Source organism: Clavelina lepadiformis, chromosome 1 (assembly GCF_947623445.1).
Source record: "Clavelina lepadiformis chromosome 1, kaClaLepa1.1, whole genome shotgun sequence".
Lineage (NCBI taxonomy): Eukaryota > Metazoa > Chordata > Ascidiacea > Aplousobranchia > Clavelinidae > Clavelina > Clavelina lepadiformis.
The window spans coordinates 9,574,864-9,595,852 of NC_135240.1; the positions used below are offsets into that span (position 1 = coordinate 9,574,864).

The 20,989-nt window shown below is 36.1% G+C and overlaps 2 protein-coding genes across 2 annotated transcripts; both read left to right on the top strand.

Moving 5' to 3' along the window:
• Window positions 1–6,305: 6,305 nt before the first annotated feature.
• Window positions 6,306–9,175, top strand: LOC143469640 (uncharacterized). Its single transcript, XM_076967401.1, has 3 exons — window positions 6,306–6,796; window positions 7,488–7,593; window positions 8,820–9,175. Exons 1-3 carry the CDS (start codon window positions 6,319–6,321, stop codon window positions 8,956–8,958), a joined length of 723 nt encoding a protein of 240 aa, XP_076823516.1. The 5' UTR covers window positions 6,306–6,318; the 3' UTR covers window positions 8,959–9,175.
• Window positions 9,176–16,926: 7,751 nt separating this feature from the next.
• Window positions 16,927–20,493, top strand: LOC143469065 (uncharacterized). Its single transcript, XM_076966625.1, has 4 exons — window positions 16,927–17,246; window positions 18,565–18,817; window positions 19,273–19,402; window positions 19,788–20,493. The coding sequence occupies exons 2-4, from the start codon at window positions 18,646–18,648 to the stop codon at window positions 19,909–19,911; spliced, it is 426 nt and encodes a 141-aa protein (XP_076822740.1). The 5' UTR covers window positions 16,927–17,246; window positions 18,565–18,645; the 3' UTR covers window positions 19,912–20,493.
• Window positions 20,494–20,989: the final 496 nt, after the last annotated feature.

Consider the following 20,989-nt stretch of genomic DNA (forward strand, 5'->3'; position numbering starts at 1 on the left):
GTAAATGCCAAAGCGGGACTTTTAGTTGACTGATCGGGACGCCGGGACAAAGCCTTTAAAAGCGGGACTGTCCCGGCTAAAACGGGACGTATGGTAAGCCTAGACTTAACTCGTGTTCACTGAGTTGAATTCACTGAGTCGAATGAGGCATTTATAAATGGAAGGCAACACTATGACGTGTCACATTAATTTTAAGGTCGTTTGAAAAATTTCATTAATTTTAAGTAGTCGTGTAGTCGCTCTATTGACAGTCGCTGTTTTAAATGAATCGCTGTCGTGTGGTCGCTCTATTGACAGTCGCTGTTTTAAATGAATCGCTGTCGTGTGGTCGCTCTATTGACAGTCGCTGTTCTGACAGTCGCTATTTGGAACCCGAGCCGCCATGAACAACCATTTCTAACGCCTGCAAACTACTGCCAAACAACTTTTTTGCCAATTACCTATAATGCCCACATCCAGATTTTTAACTCTGGCAAAACATGGAAAGTACGGCGCTCCGTGATCTCCCTCCGCTGGGTTTATGTTCCAGCGCAGTTTACTCCTGAAAGTTAAAGAAATTTCAGAAGAGAAGTTTTGGAAAAAGGGAGCACGCCTCATATGGAACGTTCAATCAAATTGGTTGATCTAATTAACGGAAAACTTTCAATACTTAATTATACCAGTGGAAAAAAAATTGGAAGAAATCTCGAAATCTACGTCACCTTCTCCATTCATTCGGCTTATTTCTGAAAATACGTTTTAACGGGAATTCAACATTTCCCTAATTTTAGCCAGGTTCTGTGCCGCAGTAACGGTGCACCCCAGCACCAATTCAAATTTCAAGCAAGATCCATCCTGCTTTCATTCTTATCAGTTATCACCGCAGCTGGTACGCGAGCACCACCTAATTAAAAACTGAACCCTTTGTGCACAAAGGACACCAGTCTTATATCAAAGCGAGGTGCAGACAAACTTACATAAAACATACACGACAAAGTAATTAAAGATAAAACACAAACATGTAAAATGCCTAAGATAGTGACGTAAGAACGATAAAAATGTTATGTGTCAAACAGGTGTTGGCGGGGAATAAAACACTGACTAAATATTGTTACAATATTATTACACAGTGTATTAATGTGATTTATGTATAAAGATACATGCCAGTTTATAAAGTTATACCAAATTATAAATAAAAATGTGTTTCACCAAATTCAATTATTTGTTTTTAAGACCAGTCGTTTTTTTCAAATCCAAACTCCAACTCTTCAAATGGCAAGTTTTTTGAAAGGCCCCTTTGTTGGGACTTAAATCTTTTATTTTCATTTTTTGCTCCTATTTCTTCTTCAGGTTTGCAAGCCAATACTGTATTTTTATTTGTAATGTGTTTAGTCCCATCGTTATACCAAAATATGTTTTCGGATTGTTATCGTGACCATTTTTTCCAAGTCCTTTTTCAAATTCTTCTGTAATTTTGTTCTATTTTTGATACCATTTTCCCCTTAAAACCGTTTGCACTACTATAATATTTCTTACTATACTATACTATTGTACTACTATAATAGTCGCTAACATGTAAGTTAGTTGGGCAAACTTTGTTAATCACAATTAACTAAGCAAAAGAGTTACTTGGCAATATATGGCCTATCCTATACATACGGTACGTAAGTTGGCGGTATATGATACTGTGGTAAAGTTTACGCAAATACGAAGAATGCCACCTTTAGCCTTAGTTCTTTAGTCTTCTTTAAGTGTCATGCTCGATTCGGGCTTTGACAAACTGTCATAAAAATAGTTAAGCATAAGCCAGATTGGAAAGTATGGCAACGTAATAATTTTAGAAGAGCAATCTAGTGTGGAGAAACAACAATTTTGGCTTGACAGGGTGCACTGAAGTCTTAATTCTTTAATTATTAGAAATTGACGCTTAAGCAAACAAATTTACCTTCGACGTTTATTAAAAATCGGCGTGATTATGAGCTGCAGAAGTGTTGCCAATTACCAAATGGTCAATAGTCAAATTACAAATGTGTTGTAAGCTAGGTGTGTAACAATGACATACTTAACGATTCTGGAACACATTTCAACTTATCTTCGTTATCGCAAAAAAACAAGCAGTTGAAGTATTTTTTAAACAGGGAAAAGTGAATGAGCTATTATCTTAATTTTAATTATATCTACTGATTGAAGTGCAAAGCCTGCACAGAATCAAGGATACAGATAATCCAAAAAACGCTCACACTAACATCGGACCAGTAGGCTACTCCAACAGTGGCAGGTAAAAGAAAAACGACCACTGGGTCCGAAAAAGCTTATAAGCCAATATCAAAAGTACGACAGAATCCGGGTCGGCTTGCACGACCTTAAACCTGAAATATATTTCGCCTACAGTTTAAACTATATTGCTCAGAATTAAAGTACTTTGCATTTGCTTGGTTGGCCCAATTACAAACTATTATCTGCAGCATAACCAGGGGCGTGGCCACGGCTATTACACCAGCTTGCATATCAAATTCAACAACAGTTGCTATAGGAAATTACCACTGAAGCTTGTTTCACGTGGCCAATTTAGTCCTCAGTTACAGCTTTTGACCCCGCCTAGCTACGCCCCTAATCAGTGCAAATTTGCAACGCTCTACCAACTTTGACATCACTAGGTTTTCCGAAAGCGTTTCGGATGAAATAGTGCATTATGTTTGACGATTTGTCTCCACCAGCTGCAAAAGCGATAATATTATTCATATGTGGATATACCAACACCGCTGTATTTAGACCGGGCGTGTGTCAACTCATTACCGTCATTTCGTTTGTATTAACGTGGAATTTGGTAACAGAGGTTTCCAGTTATCCACCTAAATCTGTTTTATGAAGTGTGGCTATTTGGTTTTGAAGATATTAACATATTCATGCCTTCAGCATCCATCCACGTATGTTTTCAACCAATTCACCACTTGTCACTTCTGGGGTCATCGACCGTGCCTCAGAGAGGGAAGAGAAACTTGCACTAACGAGAAAACGGTCTATCAAAGCAAACGCGCTTTTGCAACTTGTAAAAATCAGTATTTCTGAAAGAGTATGTGGCTTAAGCTCCATTTCACCATTATTAAATTTGTGTTGTGGACACAAGGCCAGTGAAAAAGTAAGTTTTTTAACTTTCAATATATGTAGATTGAACTTGATTTGCTGATGTTGTAGCGGCTACAGTATAGCCTATATCCCCCGCTGTCATCTTGAAATAAAACCCATGTCAGAATAAGGTCATACATATTTGCCTACAGCGCTTACTTAATATTACAATAAACATGGTTTGGTGTTGTTTTTATGATTCAAGTATTTTATTGATTAATAAATGTCTATAGAAACCCTGGATCAGCACTTGACCACAACGACCACTGGGTTGGCTGTAAATCGTGCAAACCAACCCTGGTATATTTCACTTTTTACAATTTATTGATTGAGTGAAAAGGTAACAGATACAATCTTTATGAACTAAACTAGCCCATATATTACATTACAATAGAATTATGTATCAACTTGTATAAAACGCACACAAACAGAATTCTTAAGGCGCCAAGATTTTTTGTGTTTAAGAAAATTAGTAAGTCTATACCTATACTCTTTGTTTAAGGTAAGGTAACAAAAAGAGTTTAAACGCAGATCAACGGTCTACAGTAAATTTGTCATGTTCTATTTTGTTGGCTTACATCAATAAAAGCATTACAAAACAAGCAATATAACATATTTGACCTAGGTTATATAATTAAGCCATTAGCCTACCTAAAGTTGGTAACTCTTACAATTCCAAGCTAGTCGCAAGGAGGTGCCATTGTACAAGTTCCACCATTTTGTCGACGTCAGGTTGACTCTGAAGCGAAGGGAGTAAAAAATTTCGAGGAGTTTGCCAGAACCGGAAACATTGTCTGAAGAACGCCAATACGATCTTCTATTATAGCACGACGACCTTTCAGTCGTATACGAATAAACACAAGCTGATAGGCAAAATAAATTTTTGTCACCAAGAACCTTATATATTTGGGATGATTCAGCACACTAACTTTTTGCGTCCAAACAAATAACGCGATGAAATTCTGCTGTCGCAAACATTTTTTATCGACTTTAAAATTTTTTAAATGTATATTACGCAAAATATTTTTTTCACATAAAATGTGTAGGTTAATCAAACTATATTACAGATAGTTTAAAATTTAAGAATAAAACATTGATTTAAAATTCAAATGGTTCATAACTCTACTCTTTCAATAACGTTATTTTAAAGACGGTGTCACTAACTGCACGTAGCGTATCATAGAAATTTTCTCATCGAGTAAAATGTGATAAAACTATTTATAACTATAAGACCTATAGGAGCAACCGTATTTTTGCTGCTCGTATTTTTCAGACAACCTTTTATTTATTGCGTAACAAGAATACTGAGCTGTTATACTACGTACTTCTCATGTCATTATCGCAAAGATCGATCCAGACTACCGTAAATTCCGCATACCAGTAATTTTTGTAGAAACTCTTTTCCGTGAGAAAATGCTTTCTAGGAATTCCACAACGGAAACCTCAAACTGCTAATGCATAATCGTCAGCTTATCAAAAGTTAAAGTTTATCTTAGGTTCTTTTCCGGAACTGATTTTTACTGCTTATAAATTGTATGACGTGGGCATGCAGCTGCATCTAAACTTAACAGAATGTTATGACGTTTAAGGTCGTTTGTGCGTACAAGATCAAGGCGATAAAGCAGAACGCTTGTTTTGGTTTGTAATTACAGGAGAAGTGTGATGCTATACCATATACATCAACAGAACGCACACAGCAAGTAAAGGAAAACAAACTGTCATTTAAGAATCGCGATTAGATGCTATCATTATTAAGTGAGAAAGTCTACGTCATATCAGGCAGAATTACCGTCTCCTCCTGGTGCAACAAACACTGCGCTGACGATGTCCGATCGATTTGCTACGGATTCCGAGATATGGCACGCTCATGCATTATCATGACTTTTTAAAAGGTGTCATAGAACAACATGTACCGTGTCCTAACATTCCAAAGGACGTTGAAAGTGTTTCATTGTTGTAGCCGGGTGATGCAAATGCTACTTTGTTAATGCATTTGGGCAGGAAATTATTATCAGAAGCAGATAGCCTTCTCACCTTTGTAATCAAAAGTTGAACGTTGACTACCTTATTTGGGCCGAAAACTGTTTTCAAGGGATGCGATTACTCCTCGTCATTGTGTGTTAAGTTCTGAAGGTGAATGACTAATTTTTTAAAAGGCATTGCTAATCTGCGTCTAAAAACTTTTCGTCAGCCACTTGAAAAAACGTGTTTTTTCTAAAAGTAAAGTAAAATATGCGATGACGACCACGTTCGCCAATTTATTGCAAAAATGAAACCAGTTTATTGGGGGGGGGGGGGACCCTGAGCTGGATAAAATAGTCGTTTAGTGGTAAACACAAGCGAAAATTTAGGGTGTATTGTAAATTGCCAGATAGAAAATTTTATTTGGCAATATGCAACTTTTTAAGGTACCTACTTTCTCCCTTACGTCTCCCACACATCTACATAAACAACCGTTGGCGTTAAAATATAAGATAATCGTAAAAAATTTCCATTTTGATGATTTAACCTTTCCAAACATAAGCCGCTTAACGCCCGATAAAAAAAGTCGGCTTGAAATTTTTCCCTAAAATGCAAATTCAAATGAAGTTGTTTACCATAGTGGCAGTCGTTTTACTTTATGTTGCGTGCATCCTTACGGAATTTCAATGGCATGACTAAACCTATTATGTAAAAATAGAAACAAAATAACTTGATACCCGCGCAACGGAAAGCAATAAAACAGCAAGAAGATTAAAAAACCTAAGCTTTTTACTAGCAAAAAGAAAATGACCTTTATAAGGCTTTTCATCCTGACATTAGTCACTTGGTATGTAGAAATTCGATCCTGTTTGAAGTTTAAATTTGGACTTGGTGAACTCTTTGCACCGAAACATGTTGGCGAAAGTGCAATGCGGCATTGTTGGGAAATATTTGCGCTTTTCCACTACTGAGCTCAATGATTAAGAAAATTTACAGTCATGCAAGTTGAAAACACCAAAATATTTTTCGTTGTCAGCATATTTCCAAATAAGTGTAAGAATCGGAATTTTACGTAAAGTTATTTACTCCATTCGAGCATGTCAGGAACACACTTCCTTTGTTCAATGAATCATGGACTTTACTGACACTGCACCATTAACCGATATCATATCAAAAAATTACTGGATTATTGCTATCACAACATATCGTGATGTATCGAGTCCACACGAGAACAGGAGTCTGCCTAGGTCGATGCCGCTTTTTTTATTATTTTCACTGATTTCTCGTAAACAACTCGTAAGCTTTATACCCCTATATAAGCTGCGCCGAAGCAGTGTAGAGATATACGACAAAAACTTTCTAAGCACGAGCGAAATGGCGGCAACATCTACCCTCAAAGCTCAGCAAATTCTTTCGCAAAGAGATCAGAAAAAAACACATAAAGCAATGACAAAGAACCTAAAGTGCAGCGTGTGTAAGTTAATTATCGTTATATTGTGCACAACGTATCAAGTTTCTGAAGGAAGAGTAAGAACAAGGAATGCAAGCCTACCCGGAATTCAGCCCATCCGGTCTTGTGGGAGCAGGTTGGTGGATGCGTTGAGGTTTATGTGCCGACTTGGAATGTCGAACCATAAGATGTGCATGCAGTCAACGGTGCAGTACTGCCATAGCAACGCATACATGGCCAACCCCATTTGTCGATTTAACTGCACTCAAACCAAAAAAGGTAAGCAGGAAATGATTTTTGGTATTAAAAAGTATAAAACTCAACAAAATTCTCGCGTTTTTATTAATAAAAAATGATACAAGTAGGTCTAGGCGTGTGATGGATGAAATAACACTAATTGTTTAGGCAATACTAGCAACATATTTAGGTTTGCATACATTAACTAACTCTGCCTTCACAAATTAAAATTTTCAATATGGCAATCAAAGTTGAAGTTATGAAGATATTATGCTAATACAAATAGCGTTATTGTAATAACTGTTGCTTGCAAAAATATATATTTGTTAGGAAAGACTAAAAACGAAAGAATCTTTTTCTTCTACTTACTTACCGATGGAAAGCGGAAAACAAATAAGATTGCGTGACTTTAAATTGCGGCTGACCTGTTTACCATGCTGGTACAGGTTTCTTGAATTCTTGAAAAATAGGGCAGAAAAACAAGATCAAAACACGGTGCTAACAATCGCAGGTTAGCTGCCTACAAAGACAAAAACTGAACGTAAAAACAACGTAAAAGGTGAAGATTATGAAAATTCGCCAACAACTCGGTAATTAGTGGCTTTTGAAGTGTATAACAGGAAGCATAATTGGTCGAAGGAATTTTGTGAAAATTGAGCCAATACACAACACTTTTTTAAACGACCTATCGTTCTTGTGTTCCTTGTCAACTTGCCTTTCTATTTTGTTAAAGATCGTATGCAACATAATACATCTGATGACGTATTTCTTGAACGCTGGTTGCGTAATCATGTCATTACAGCGATGACAGAAGGACGCCTTCGACGCACGCACAACAAGTAAGTTCTGTAAATTAACTGCTGTGTTGATTAGTTACTTTCTTCATGAGAAATTTAAAATCCCTGAAGTATTTTTTAAGTTTTGATTTTGGCGATCGTTAAGAAATTTTAAGAGACTGCGACTTTTAAAAACTAATTTTAACAAAATTACAAATTAAGAGACCATTTCGGTGCCGAAAACATCTTAAAAGATATTTATCTCTACTAAATTTTTACATTGCACAAGACGTTAGGTATAGGCCTACATTGCAATGTTGTCTGGTTAAGTGTCTATAGCTGCATATCGCCTGGTAAACAAAAGAATTTATTCAAAAAGATTGTAAATGTTTACTAGTAACAAGTGGATATTTGTTGAAGTGCGTCAGATTTTTGTTGGTTTTTGCTTTGAGCTATCAAATGACATCTTAAATATCAAATACACATCAGTGGCACACTGCAATAATTTGAGTGGAACATTGAAATAACTGTGAAAACTTCTTTCATTTTAAAAAATATCATGTTAAGCGTTTAATGAAAGAGTTAAAAAATATCCACTTTTACGTTTTTATACGAAACGACTGAACTGCACTTTAATGTCTGTTTGCAGTTCGTTCTTTATGCACTGAATGCAACGTGGTTTCCTAAAATCGTGCCATGAACCTTTATTCGTAACACTATACACTTCATTAACATTAACTAAACAGAAATTGCGGGTTACATCAGCATCAAAGCAAATCATTACTAATAAACGGGTGATGGGGGTTTATTGAAAGGAGCTTCTATGCGTCAGCGTAGCTCAATACCGAAGGACGACCTATCGCCAAATGACGTAATGTAATGACATCATCGAAAAAAGTTAAATCAGTAGCCACAGACGTGGCTTTCCAAAAGCTCCCGACGCGTGCACAAAACCAACATAAAGAACTTACAAAACAGTGAAGCACTCAATTACACGTGCTAAAAACATGAACTGGTTGGTGTCACCCAGCACCAAAGTCTGACTTGCTGCTGTGAAGTTTCGCGATCCAATGCGCTGCACAACAAAATGGCGTATCAGTAAACAGAAAAAGCAAAAACTCTCTGACTAATCACAAACCAATCTTAGCGAATAAATGAATAACCGATGAATAAAAATTGCGAAAAACTTCTGAGCAAAAAAATTGTAAAATCACTTTTACAATTTCTTGCAAGTCTTTTTGTACTAGTTTTTCAGAACTGTTTGCATCTAATGTTGCAAGTGTTTTTAGGTCAAAAAATGGACCGACGACGCGCTTGTTGGGACGAGCAAAAGACCGGGTTGTGAAAAGATCGATGGCAATGAAGTGTTGCAGAAATACATGCTCAATTGATGTACTCGAGGAATTTTGTTCAAGGCTTAATCAATAACCTTTCACCGTCTTCACTAAGATTGGGACGATCACAAAAACACCTGTAACAGCTTTAAAGACTATTTATTTGTGCATGCCGATTTTTGTAATAGATTGAAACTACTAAGTACTCTGAACCTGATGACAAAAAACACATCCAAAGTTTTCAGCAGAAGTTTTCATTCATGTATTGGCCTACAGTGTTTAATGCTAAATACACTGTAGATAAAAAGGTGTATTACAAACTCCATAAATTGCAAGAAAACTTGAAGTTACAGATAATAAACACGTGGGAGTATAGCGTTACGTTCAAAAATATACACGACAAACTTTTCAGAAACACCAAAAAAGTTTCAGGTATAATGACGTAAATGATGTTATCGTCTAACGCAAAACATATTCCTTCTGAAGTTGAACATACGATTTTGACGTAATTTAGCTATGGCAGCGAACATGTGCGTCACTTAAGCCGTAATGCAAACAAAAACAGTTTTAGTGTAAATTTTTTTAATTCGATCGTAAATTTCTCTCGCTTCCAAAAGTATCAGGCAAGTTGACGCGAATCCACGAATAAATTAAAGATATGTGTTTTGGCAACGATACAGCTCAGTGTGAGATGTTCAGCATAAATAATGAAAGTAAACAGATTAAAACAACATAACTATTTGTCGAAGTATGTTTAGAATAAAAATATTTATGGGTTATTGAATTGTTTACCACCGCTCACACAGCTGACAAAGTCGTCTATTTACGGAGGTCTAAGCAATGTTTAAACTGCTGCTTAAGAATTTCATATTAATAAAAACGTAAGACTGCGTGCAGTTACCACTGTGACAAAGCAACGTGCCTTGAAACATCTACTCTATCAATAGAGATAGAATAAATATCTAAATTTGTATTCATCACATACAAGAAAGATTAGAAAACCTTGGTGAGTCAATCGGTCAATAGATTGGTTCTTTCCTAAATGTATAAACACAGTCCAATAATCATATCATTACGCACATTTGCCATTTAATAAAGCACTGTATATGGTTAATCGTTTTAACCACAATCCCTGAAACCATTTACTGAAATTTGGCATTTTTGTGCACTGGAGAAAAATAAGTAACTATATAGCAGTAATTTGTAAATATATAGCAGTTATTTTAATCAACTACATAGCAATAATTAATAATTCGTAATTGGCAAAAATGTTAGATGTTAAATGAAACACATATGCAAAACGAAAAAAAGCTAAACAATAAAAGTAGACATTTCAGCTGAATCGTAACCGTGCCAAGTATATTCCACTCACTGTTATATGAACGCGGAAATAAAAAAAAACTTGTGTACATAAGATGGGGCCACGGAGCATAAAATAACACCATTTGATATTTGCGTCAAGCGATTGGACAACTTGAATTTTGGAGAAAACATTGCAATATTCGCTTATTCTTCTCACAGAGAAATGAGCGTATTAATTCCATGAAGCATATCACATTGAAGTGGGTTTTTACGGTATAGCCTATCCTATACAACTTTAACGTTTTGAGCAGTTTTAAGCATATACGTGTTTTTGCAAGCTTACTGCTTCGCTTTGAGAGTTTGCAAAACAATTTCTGGGTTTCGTGTTGTTAGAAATTCTTTACTGCATCGATTATTATTTGCTATTGCCTATCGAATTTCTTTCCTGCCATTTTGCGAAACGCTGATCTTGTTACTTTGACTAACGAACCAAAGCAACAACAGAGTAGGGATGTATTGCATTTAACAAATTTGAGCATCTGTGACAAAAGATTTACTATCTCAATTGCAACAAAGTTATCGTAGTCTGACTTAAGTTCAGTTTAATATCCATGATTTGCTCAACAAATATATAATATAATGACACAGAATTTATATTTTTCGACCAAGTTAACACGTCTTCTAAGAAATCATGCTGATTGAATTACAAAAACAGGCCAAGATGTTTGACTTAAATCGACAACGAAATAAAAACTAAACGTGATATTAAGATATGTGCGGCGAAACCTACAATCTGTCGAAAATAAGTTGTTTAAAAGTTTGCAACATTGGAAACATTGTTCTTTAAATTGCCATTCTCCCGCTGTGGGCTATCTCTTCCGTATCTGAAAAACCGTTGATGACCCGATTAAATAACAAGAGATGAACCGGTTTTAGTCAAAATCGGACGGCAGCATGTGAGATCACCAATTTACGAAATGCTTTTTTAAATCTACACGCTTTCAGCCTAATATATGAAAATTTCTGGAACCTTTTGAAAGGAAAATCAACTTCGAAGCATGAATTAAATTAAAAACAAGCATGCAAACACCTAATAAATTGTTTAAATAAGCATATTTCTAGAAGTTAATGCTATTTGTGTGCATATAAAAGCTGAATGCACGTGTCTAAGTGCAAAACCATGCAGGGAGCTTTGTATAAATTTTTAACCGGCTTATCGTACGGTATAGCGAAGTCATGGTGGAAGGAGCGCCTGCTTCTCTATTTTACTGGTACTGCAAAACAACCAACCAACAATGCAGATAGCGTGACACGTGGGCTCCTCTGCTATGCACACGCCCAAAATTTGTCTCAGTTTAAGTGGTGCAAACAAGTTCTGCTGCACGCATTGACAGCAAACGCTTTTTGAAAGTTAGCTGAGCCGGCTGTGTGGCGGCAACTACGTTATTTAGAAAGCAAAATGTTTGGTAATAAACACCCCGTCTTAAAATTGCGAAAGTAAATTGTTACAGAAATGGGCTTCATGAAGATTTTATGTAATGCTGCTTGCCTCATATATTATTAGCATCAACAACAGAATCGATTTGATAGACATGTTATACAATCTATGCTTTCCATAAACTACTTTGCGTCCATTTCCGTTTTTCGGATCACATTGAGCTTCTAAAACACAACGACGCTGCTGCCCAACCACGTAAAACATTTTGTTTACCGGCATACAAAGTAGGTGGGGTAAAATTGAAAAATTACAGCGTACAGTACTGTATATACATGCAAATACCAGCTACAAAGATATGTTGTTGTTCTGCATGTAAACCAGTATCACTAAGTACAACGGACGCCTTGTATGATACTTCGCCAACCGAAAAAATGTTGCTGCTATTGGTTATAGTAAATCATCACAATTTTTGAAACAAAAAATAAAGAAAGCCCGAGTAATATTAAAAATACATGTTAATTGAAAACTGTAGGTCAATTGACATCGTTCATGTTAAAAAGACTTTCTTCATGATCAAACGCATTTAATCCATGAATTTTCTGAAAAACATTATGGTTAATCACCGATGAAAACATTTGCGGCAAACACTGACGAAGCAAAAACCCAACCCATTCTTATTGGTTTTAAAGGTGTATAAAGAAAATTTCTAACAGGAAGACGCCTACATATCAATTGTACTGTGTCAAATACAACTGGTACAACGTGCTTAGCGGTATTTGCTAACGTGTTAAAATGCCGATTGCTCCCATAATGAGCTTGGCGTGACTAGGAACGCCTTTAGCAGTACAAAGGCCTTGCTTTTTTGATAATTTTACCAAAACACAACTGAGCGTGTGAACTTGACGAAGAATATGGAATAGAAAATTGAATGTTGAAATGCATGTTACAACGCACATGTTTGGACGCTATCAAAACTACATTCATCGTCAATTTTACTTTAATCGTCAATCCTTAAAAATTATCTTTTAATTGCAATCTTTCAATATATCGGAAGATAATGTGGTGCCATAGATGGTTAGCGTTTATTTTTTAAGTATTTTGAGGATATTGTATAAGGAATTTGTTCGGAATGTAATACCATTGCTATAACGCCTATTTCGGAAAAGCTTTGTTAAACGCAAAGGTTTCAAAAACACAACCTGTAACTGAAGATCAGACGTTAATTAGAAATGCAATTACTCCTCGCTGTCGACTTCAAAGAAAAGGAGCTTTCTAATAAATAAATTGATGAGAAACTCGACAATCAGCTCAGGTATTTCGTTCTACTTAGATTACAATAGAACGACAAAGGTCGTCATTTTAACTTCGAGTGATGACCACTACTTACCACTGTTGTCTGAGATTAAATCTGTTCGGGCGAACAATACAATCACAAAATTTTGTTTTGGAATCTCGCAAAATACTCGAGAGATATATTATATAGCTGTTAGTACATTAGGCCTACCATAATGGTTCAAACTATGTTGAACGACCATAACGTGCTGATAAACCAAAGCGTTGTAAATTCATTTAAAACAATTTTCCGCTAAAAATTGAGTTATTTAACAATATAGTCTACCAATGATTAATATCAAAGTTTTCAAATATAGCAAAAGTTGCAATCGATACATCTTAGGCTCCTTAATCAATGATGTACTTGTTTCCACGCTTAACCCACGCAATTAACAAGACATTAACATAGCCATAGATCATCAATCGTCCTCCAATACAAGATAACGAATGCCATTTGCTATACGCATTGTGTTGGCGGAGCTGTGGCAAGAGAGTCAGGAACGCTTCTAAAAAGGATTATGTTAAAAATAGACGCTTTTGCCAGCAACAGGTTACTGGGCTTGCCCTTAGGTCTTTGCAGCTCACAATGAACTCAGATAGGGTTTGATTCTTTTAACTATCTATTATTACTTCTTAGCACGCGACTGAAAATGAGTCAAACCAATAAAATTTGCGGTTTTACGGCACGCTGTACTCATTCGGGTTTTTCAGGATGCGATGAAGTAAACAAGTAAGGTGGATATAGAACTGATAGTCCAAGACAACTGTCGCAAAATTGATCATTGTATATCCAGCTATTGCATTAATCAATTAAGTTTCAATGGTGAAACAATGGTGAAACACACAAACAGCAATCTAATCCAATGTTTAATTAAATTACCGTGTATAAAAAAAGTTTGTTTAATAAAATAAACTTACGATCGGTTCCTGAAGATCAGATGCGCATTGCCAGTTTTGTGCAAAATGTCAATGAAACAAAAATATATTAGTTTAGTTACAAAAATCCAAAACAACACAGAAAAAGGCTTCGTTAAACAATACATTTATCCATCTTACTTAAAAGCGCTGCTTTACAGCATAAAGATAGTGGTAAAATGATGCTTTGTGTGATACAACTTCTGGCAAACGGCTAGCCGCAAACATTCTTTCCATCTAGATATTGTATAAGTTGCTATTTTTTACATGCATGCAAGTAACAACAAAGTATGGCGCCCGTGTTCGTCGGCTAAGTTATTTGTTATGACTTGTCTGCATCTGAAGGCGCTCTTGTCGGTTAAACTCGAACAAACAATGCTTTACGTCACTGTGACCGCATCAATATCGTGTTAATTTCTACACAATCAAAAAAGTTGATAGGGAAGTTGCAACTCGCGAGTTTAAAAACATTTTGTTAAATAAGAAAATGTATTTGTTTATCTCGATATTTTTTTCTAAGTAGTTAGATCAGACCTGAAAAACTGAGTCACCATATGACTGATCAGAAATCTCATCGCGTAGAAAACTTGTAACTTCCCCCTTAAACAGCAAAAAACAAGCAAACAACTAATTCTGTAAACACAACAAACTTTTGTTGCATACATGAAACCGTAGTCAAATAAGTCTATATGCAAAAAGGTTAAGCTAGAAACAGTTCCGGAGGGCGATGACCTCCGTGAGCACATCTCTGTCGCTGCCAGACATTTAATCCAACACGATAAAAGTCGGTTATAGGTCCGGAGAACACAAGGTTGCCTTATCTTGCATAGGAAGTGACGAAGAACTTCATGATCTGTCTATCGTCTGCGGTCAATGATAATCCATGGGAGTGTATTTTAGTGTGTCATCACAGACCAGTGTTTGACAAATGTAAATTATTTTTTTTCATGAAAACACGAGAGATGTTATCAACGGAAGTTCCCCGAAAAGGAAATTTTCTCAGAATCAATATTGAACTTTAGCTGACTTACATAATAACGCGTGGCATTTTTTATTCGTTCCAGAGACGGCATTTCTCAAACAAGACGAATAATGAAGGTATAAATACAACTTATGCAATTAGAACGTAACAAGATAATCCGCAAGATGACATCAATGAGTAACGACCTCATGATATGCTGATGACGTAGAAAACTCATCGTTTTGTTTAGAAACCGTGATAGAACATTTACAACACCACAAATGAATAAATCGCACAGATAAAACATTGTTTTTTCTATTTATGGAAGTATGTACAGGTGGGAAGGGCTTCTACTTCATGTTTGTAACGTCAGAGCTCGATTACCGCATTCAACACTCATCAGCGCTTACATCACCGTTAATCACGTCATCAATGCATATTTTTAAAACAATTTCTACATATGCCTTTTGTTTTGAGAATAAAAGGACCGTTTTAACTCATTCCCTTAATTAGAAAAACTTGTTATAAAATACAGCAAAAAATGGAAGCAAAACGTTTTTGTAAAATGCAGCAGAATGAAGGAATTTGAGGATTTTAGTTGTTATATCTTTCATGTTGATACGTACACAATTCCACGAAAATTTTAGACAATATCTGTCTCCGTAAGTATACAGATTTTCATAAGCATATAGGTATGTTAGGAATGATGGTCAAAACTACTTGAGTAAAACATGTATCGCAGCGTGTTGATAAAGATTAATTGAATAAAACGAAAGCATAAAAAATTTCAAGAAACTTTTCGATAAACTACTTTTCGTAATGCCAATTATAAACAATGGACAACAGTGAAAAATAAATTTTTCCGGTACATAGATCACAGTAAATACGTCGCATTTTTTACTACAATTTCTATGAGTTAACGTCGTTGAACAGTTTGATATTTGTGTTTAAAACGAATCAGAACAGGAGTAACTCGAAAAGTGATAAAACTAAACTCTGCATGCAGCTAAATGTGAAGACATCGGGAAGGCCCTATTGGCTTCCACGTGTGCCAACCCTCTATCTGCTCCAAAAATAACACGGATTAAAGATTACAGAAGAGAAAATGACAGCGATGTTATGGTGGTTGCCATCTATGGAGATAGTTAGTTAATAATAGGAAAACACAAAGGCTAGCAATTAAGTTAAGCCTGCGGTTATTATTTTTAGTTTAATCTCCAAGTCTTTGTCTATCGCCGACAAAAAATTTTGAGCCAGGCGTATCTCGAAGAACGTTTGTAATAGCTACAACAAATCCAACACCTAGCAATGATCACAATGGTCAAAGGTTAAGCATAAATTTCAGTAAACACATTCCCTAAGACAACGTTTGCTCCTTGAAAATAGCCTTGCCGAGAGAAAAGCAAGAAAAAACAATTTGGGTAATTAGATTACAGGCCAAACAAAACGTCTGTATATCAGTGAACTGTAATAATATAGGAAAAAATTTAATTAATCGTTCAAATTTTTATTGAATAACGCTAATGCTGAATAGCCGACCGTTTAAAACTCTGCAGTTGGATGTTTGGTTTAGACTACATTTACAAAAGGTTAAAATTTGATACGAAATTTACGCTTGAAATTAGCACAATAAGATGTGCTTCGTTAAATAAAAATTATTTGTTTTGGTAACACCAAAGCACGCGAGACCCATAGGTCACACTTCACAAAGTGTTGGAATTTGGGGGCAGATAATTAACCAAGTGATTGTCTGTAGAGGTGAGAGCCCCATGCGTCATACCGATAGTAACTTATCAACACGCTGAACTGTACAAAGGAGAGCCGGTGTAATTTGAACCTCCACTGCGCATTTGAACAGGTATTTGATTTTAAACGTACACGAAATCTCTGACGTTTTCGTCCAGCAATTACGCACACAACTACGAAAAACACATACCTGGCGTATTTGCATTGCGTTTAAAACGCAGTAACGTTAGTACGTGGATATATATTATAGGTAAGACACGTATAAGAAAGATATATTTTAATCAGGTTTAGTCCGTAGATAAGCTTTATCAAAGCAGTGTGCAACAAACCCCTTTTTAAATTTGCATCTATTTAAGCGCCGGTAAATTAGTATAGTTTCGGATGAAGTACGATGAAGTTAGGGCTTCGCCAGTCGCCATTCATACAAAATATTTTAATAAATCTGTAACACGAAAACATCAGTGATCTTTAATGAAATGCTGCACGCATACGCGAATGAAGTGGTTCGGTTAGTTCAGAATCGTCTGCTCGCTTTAGCCAACTCGTGGCGCGAAAAAGGCAACCGTACCGGACTTCGTAAAGAGGCATTCAAAACAGTATTAGTGAATAAAAAAGATTTTGCTGGCGCGGTTCTATATATAGCTAGGTTTCCAACATAGCTATGTCACTTGTAGGAAGCGACCTTGAGGTGAGTGTTTAGAAACTTAGACACTAAAAATACTACTTAATGTAGTGTTTTGTAATGTACCATTAGTCGGACAATGACAAAGTCGATAAAAAACGACTTTGACCTAAATAGTTTCGTTCATATCAACATATGTGCTTTCGTCGTCGTCGGTTTAATCATAATAATTAAAGAGGCATAGTATAGGGTTCTGTTGCGCAATAAAAGAGAGCAAACAATGTTGGTATTGTTACGAAAACAAAATATAAGTAAACGTTAGCAAACGCATTTCGACTGTAGTCGTTGCAAGATGGTGAAAACAACATTTTTATTCCTTGAATAAGATCTAGGTTAACAGACCTAACGTCATACGTGCATGTGAAGAGACGCTAAAAGTCGTATATTTCGTCTTAATAGCGAGGTGCCAAGTTCAAAACAGTTCTCTTGACGTTTTGAGCAAGGTTTGCCCTCAAATGAACTGAACAGATGTACTGGTCCAAGGGATAGCGAAGCTTGTAAAACTCGGCAACTCGACATCTGTTTTCGTATGAAATGACACGATCGTTCGGGTAAAGCACGTTAATAGGTCGTTTATAGATTTCACTTTCATAAACACAACCATATACCGCAGCGCGACTACGACGAGAATACTGAAGTAAACATCACAAACTGAACTGTTTGCATAGACTGCTCGATATGCTATCTTACATTTCATAAATTGAAATGTCCTGAAACAGCTACAGGTAAATGTTTTTGTTTTGAATCGAAATTATCAGAAAAATAAGACGGACCACAGGGCACGTCAGTTATACAAAGGATACCAAGAAAAAAGTTTACTACTCTAGTTTGTAAAATCAAAATCTCGGAAAGATCGAATCATACCTTCATACCTTTGCGGTCAATAAGAGATTAAGGACGGAATGTTAATAACACGTGAGGTGTATATAACAGTTGTTTTTTAAACTTAACTTCGAAACCTTCTGTTACTTGTTGAGGCGCATAGGAACAGAGAAATCGTGATTTCAAGGATCCATTGATATTATCGCGATAAAACAGGACGTAATTACGTATAGAATTACGCTCATTAAGAACGTTTATCAATCGGTAGATAAACCAGAAAAATCTAAAAGAAAGCTTTCTTTCCGTGGTGTAACACGCGCCAAGACTAATGCTTACATAATTACCTGCTTTAGATCTGTTTGATAAGAAACGATAATGCTTTAAAAAGAAAAAAAAGTTTCCGGTTTATATATGCCTGAAGATTTCGTCTGCTTTCTCATTCTATTTTTGTGCTAAGAATAATCAGTACTGACGCAAGGTCTTGTTATTTATTTTGCTATAGAATTTGAGGCATAGCATCTGCGACCTTTGCAACAGCAACTGTCTGAAAGCAAGGCGAAATTGAAACTCATTCTCAACAAAAATGAAGCTTGCAATCCTTCTATTCCTTTTGTACGCGACCTGCCAAGCCCAAGAATTTCAGGAATGCGGATATAAATTAATCGAAGTCCAACGTCATGTGTGCCAAGATCGAAGCTCCACGAGAATGCTTATTGAAGTATTGAAGAGAAGATACGGCAGCAGACGAAGGTTTTGTAAGTAAACAATTTTTTTCGTAAAACAGTTTGTTAGAAAAACTTTTTTCCAAAAGTTCTATTTGGAATAACATTCAAATGTGGGATTATAGACAAGTTTAAAAAGCTTTGTAACTCAATACAATTAACTCAGAAAATCTAGATTTTAAAATCAGTTTCGCTTAGTTGGAATGATACGTTTGCACAGTATTCAACAAAGTTTTAATTCGCGATAAATTTTACTTGTGGTAATGAAACGAGAGGTCATTTACACATTAGAATGCTTTTCTGAAGTGGTGGCAAGACAAACGTGCAATATGGTCAGCAAAAGCGTCCTACTGCAAGTTTCGCTTCATCTTGCTCTAAATAACTTACGTCTTTTGCCATGCAAACGTGACGTCACACGCGCGGTCAAAATGTCGTTTCAATTTTTAAGTGATAAGATGATATTTACGCATATGTTCTGTTTTCTATAGCACTACGTCACCGAAGATCCTCCCTTAACGCAGAATGGGATAAAGTTTTTTCAGCTTTCTTTTCCAGCAAGACATTCACGGAAAGAGTCGAATCTTCCAGCGAAGGCGGCGTCTTACGCCCAATTTTGAAGTAAGTCTTTCAGCTAGCAATGAAGTATACTGGTAGATAGCAAGTTAAGGCTTGCGTGCAAAATTCCGGCTAAAACTTGTTGGTTAGGATGACGTCAGTCTTTCGGGTGTGTCTTTCGTAACCTGGAGATAAGTGGACTCGAGCGATCAACAAAACATTATGAAAAAAATGCGATAAATCTGTGTAGGATTTAATAAATAATCTTTGCGATGGGCACCTAGGAAAGTTATATGTCTTTATCGTAAAATTTTCGGAGAATCTTCTTACATTCCGCCGGCATAAAATCATAGTCTATCATGAAACATCGAAATATAAAGATATTGAAAACATCGTAATAAGATAGAAAAGATATGACTGTTTTGGCTAAATGCTTGTATTATTACAGGGCTGCAACGGAATTGAATAACGAAAGAGTATACAAGCGACGACTGCGAAGAGGAATCGTTGGCGATTGCTGTCATAGACGTTGCACGCGCAAACATATCCAACAAACATACTGTCCACGTTAATGGAGAAAATGGATGGCAAAATCATCTTTACCGTCTCATCGTTCAGGATCGTTGCGATGAATTCAACTGGATGCAGTAGTTCGGCTGAATAACAGCAAGAAGAAAGACGGACGTTTCATCACGGTTGTTGTTGAACGATCTAAGTGTGATGTCGGAGGTCTTGCCAATTCGACGAAGCAGAGACGTTGATAAGTTCAAAACTTATCTGAATAGCCAACCCCCTGAAGAATGCCGCTTAAAGAATTGAGACAAAATACTTAATTTTGTGATTTTGTAATGTAGAAAGGACTTGTGAAAGTTCAACTATAATAGCTTCGCAATAAAGGAAATGTCTCGCCATCCTTGTACATTGATCGGTTCGTTTACGCGTGGACTTGAGTTTATTTATTTTAGTTCAAAATCTGTAGTCATCATAGACAAAATTACTTCGACAGCTTATGCATTCAAGGTGAATTATGTGCCCTGATACGAACTGGCACTATTTGTTATATGCGATCTTATGTCATATACAATAACTGTACTATCTATAATGATATATCGCTTGTAACAAAAAAGTTCACAATAATAAACAGAAATCTCGGATGTATTAGTGGTTTACATCATAAATCTATTCATTAGGTGGTACCGGTCGTTTCAATCAACTCCTGATGTAGTCATTATTGCTACGTTAATGCAGTCAGCATCTAGACTTTTTAGACGTAAAAACTTGTTGATCTGTTTTAATGCAACACGCATAGCGAAAACTTTGTGTTCGTGGAATGTCAACGAAGAAATTGGTTCAAAAGCGCTAAAATACGAAATTATCTTCTCATTCAGATGTCAATCCACAACCAACAAACGAAACAGCACTTATTTCCACAGATTAAGAAAACAAGCAACTACCCATCTGAACGTACAGTCATTTCAACAAGGCTTTTTAATTCGTTCTAGTTAATTTCATTACAACTTCAAAAACCTTTTCGCACAAAGCTGTGATAGCAAAATGCAAATTATTAAATACACGACAGCACACTCTGAACTTAGGGCGAAAACTTTAGGCAAACTTTACAATTGCACGTTAATGAGGGAATTACAAAGT

Bases quoted from the DNA above. Each gene is read 5' to 3' on its own strand.
- LOC143469065 (XM_076966625.1), top strand. From the start codon at position 18,646: ATGAAGCTTGCAATCCTTCTATTCCTTTTGTACGCGACCTGCCAAGCC. The intron at 18,818-19,272 runs GTAAGTAAACAA...TGTTTTCTATAG, and splicing joins CGGCAGCAGACGAAGGTTTT to CACTACGTCACCGAAGATCC. The intron at 19,403-19,787 runs GTAAGTCTTTCA...GTATTATTACAG, and splicing joins GTCTTACGCCCAATTTTGAA to GGCTGCAACGGAATTGAATA.
- LOC143469640 (XM_076967401.1), top strand. From the start codon at position 6,319: ATGCCGCTTTTTTTATTATTTTCACTGATTTCTCGTAAACAACTCGTA. The intron at 6,797-7,487 runs GTAAGCAGGAAA...ATTTTGTTAAAG, and splicing joins CTGCACTCAAACCAAAAAAG to ATCGTATGCAACATAATACA. The intron at 7,594-8,819 runs GTAAGTTCTGTA...AAGTGTTTTTAG, and splicing joins CTTCGACGCACGCACAACAA to GTCAAAAAATGGACCGACGA.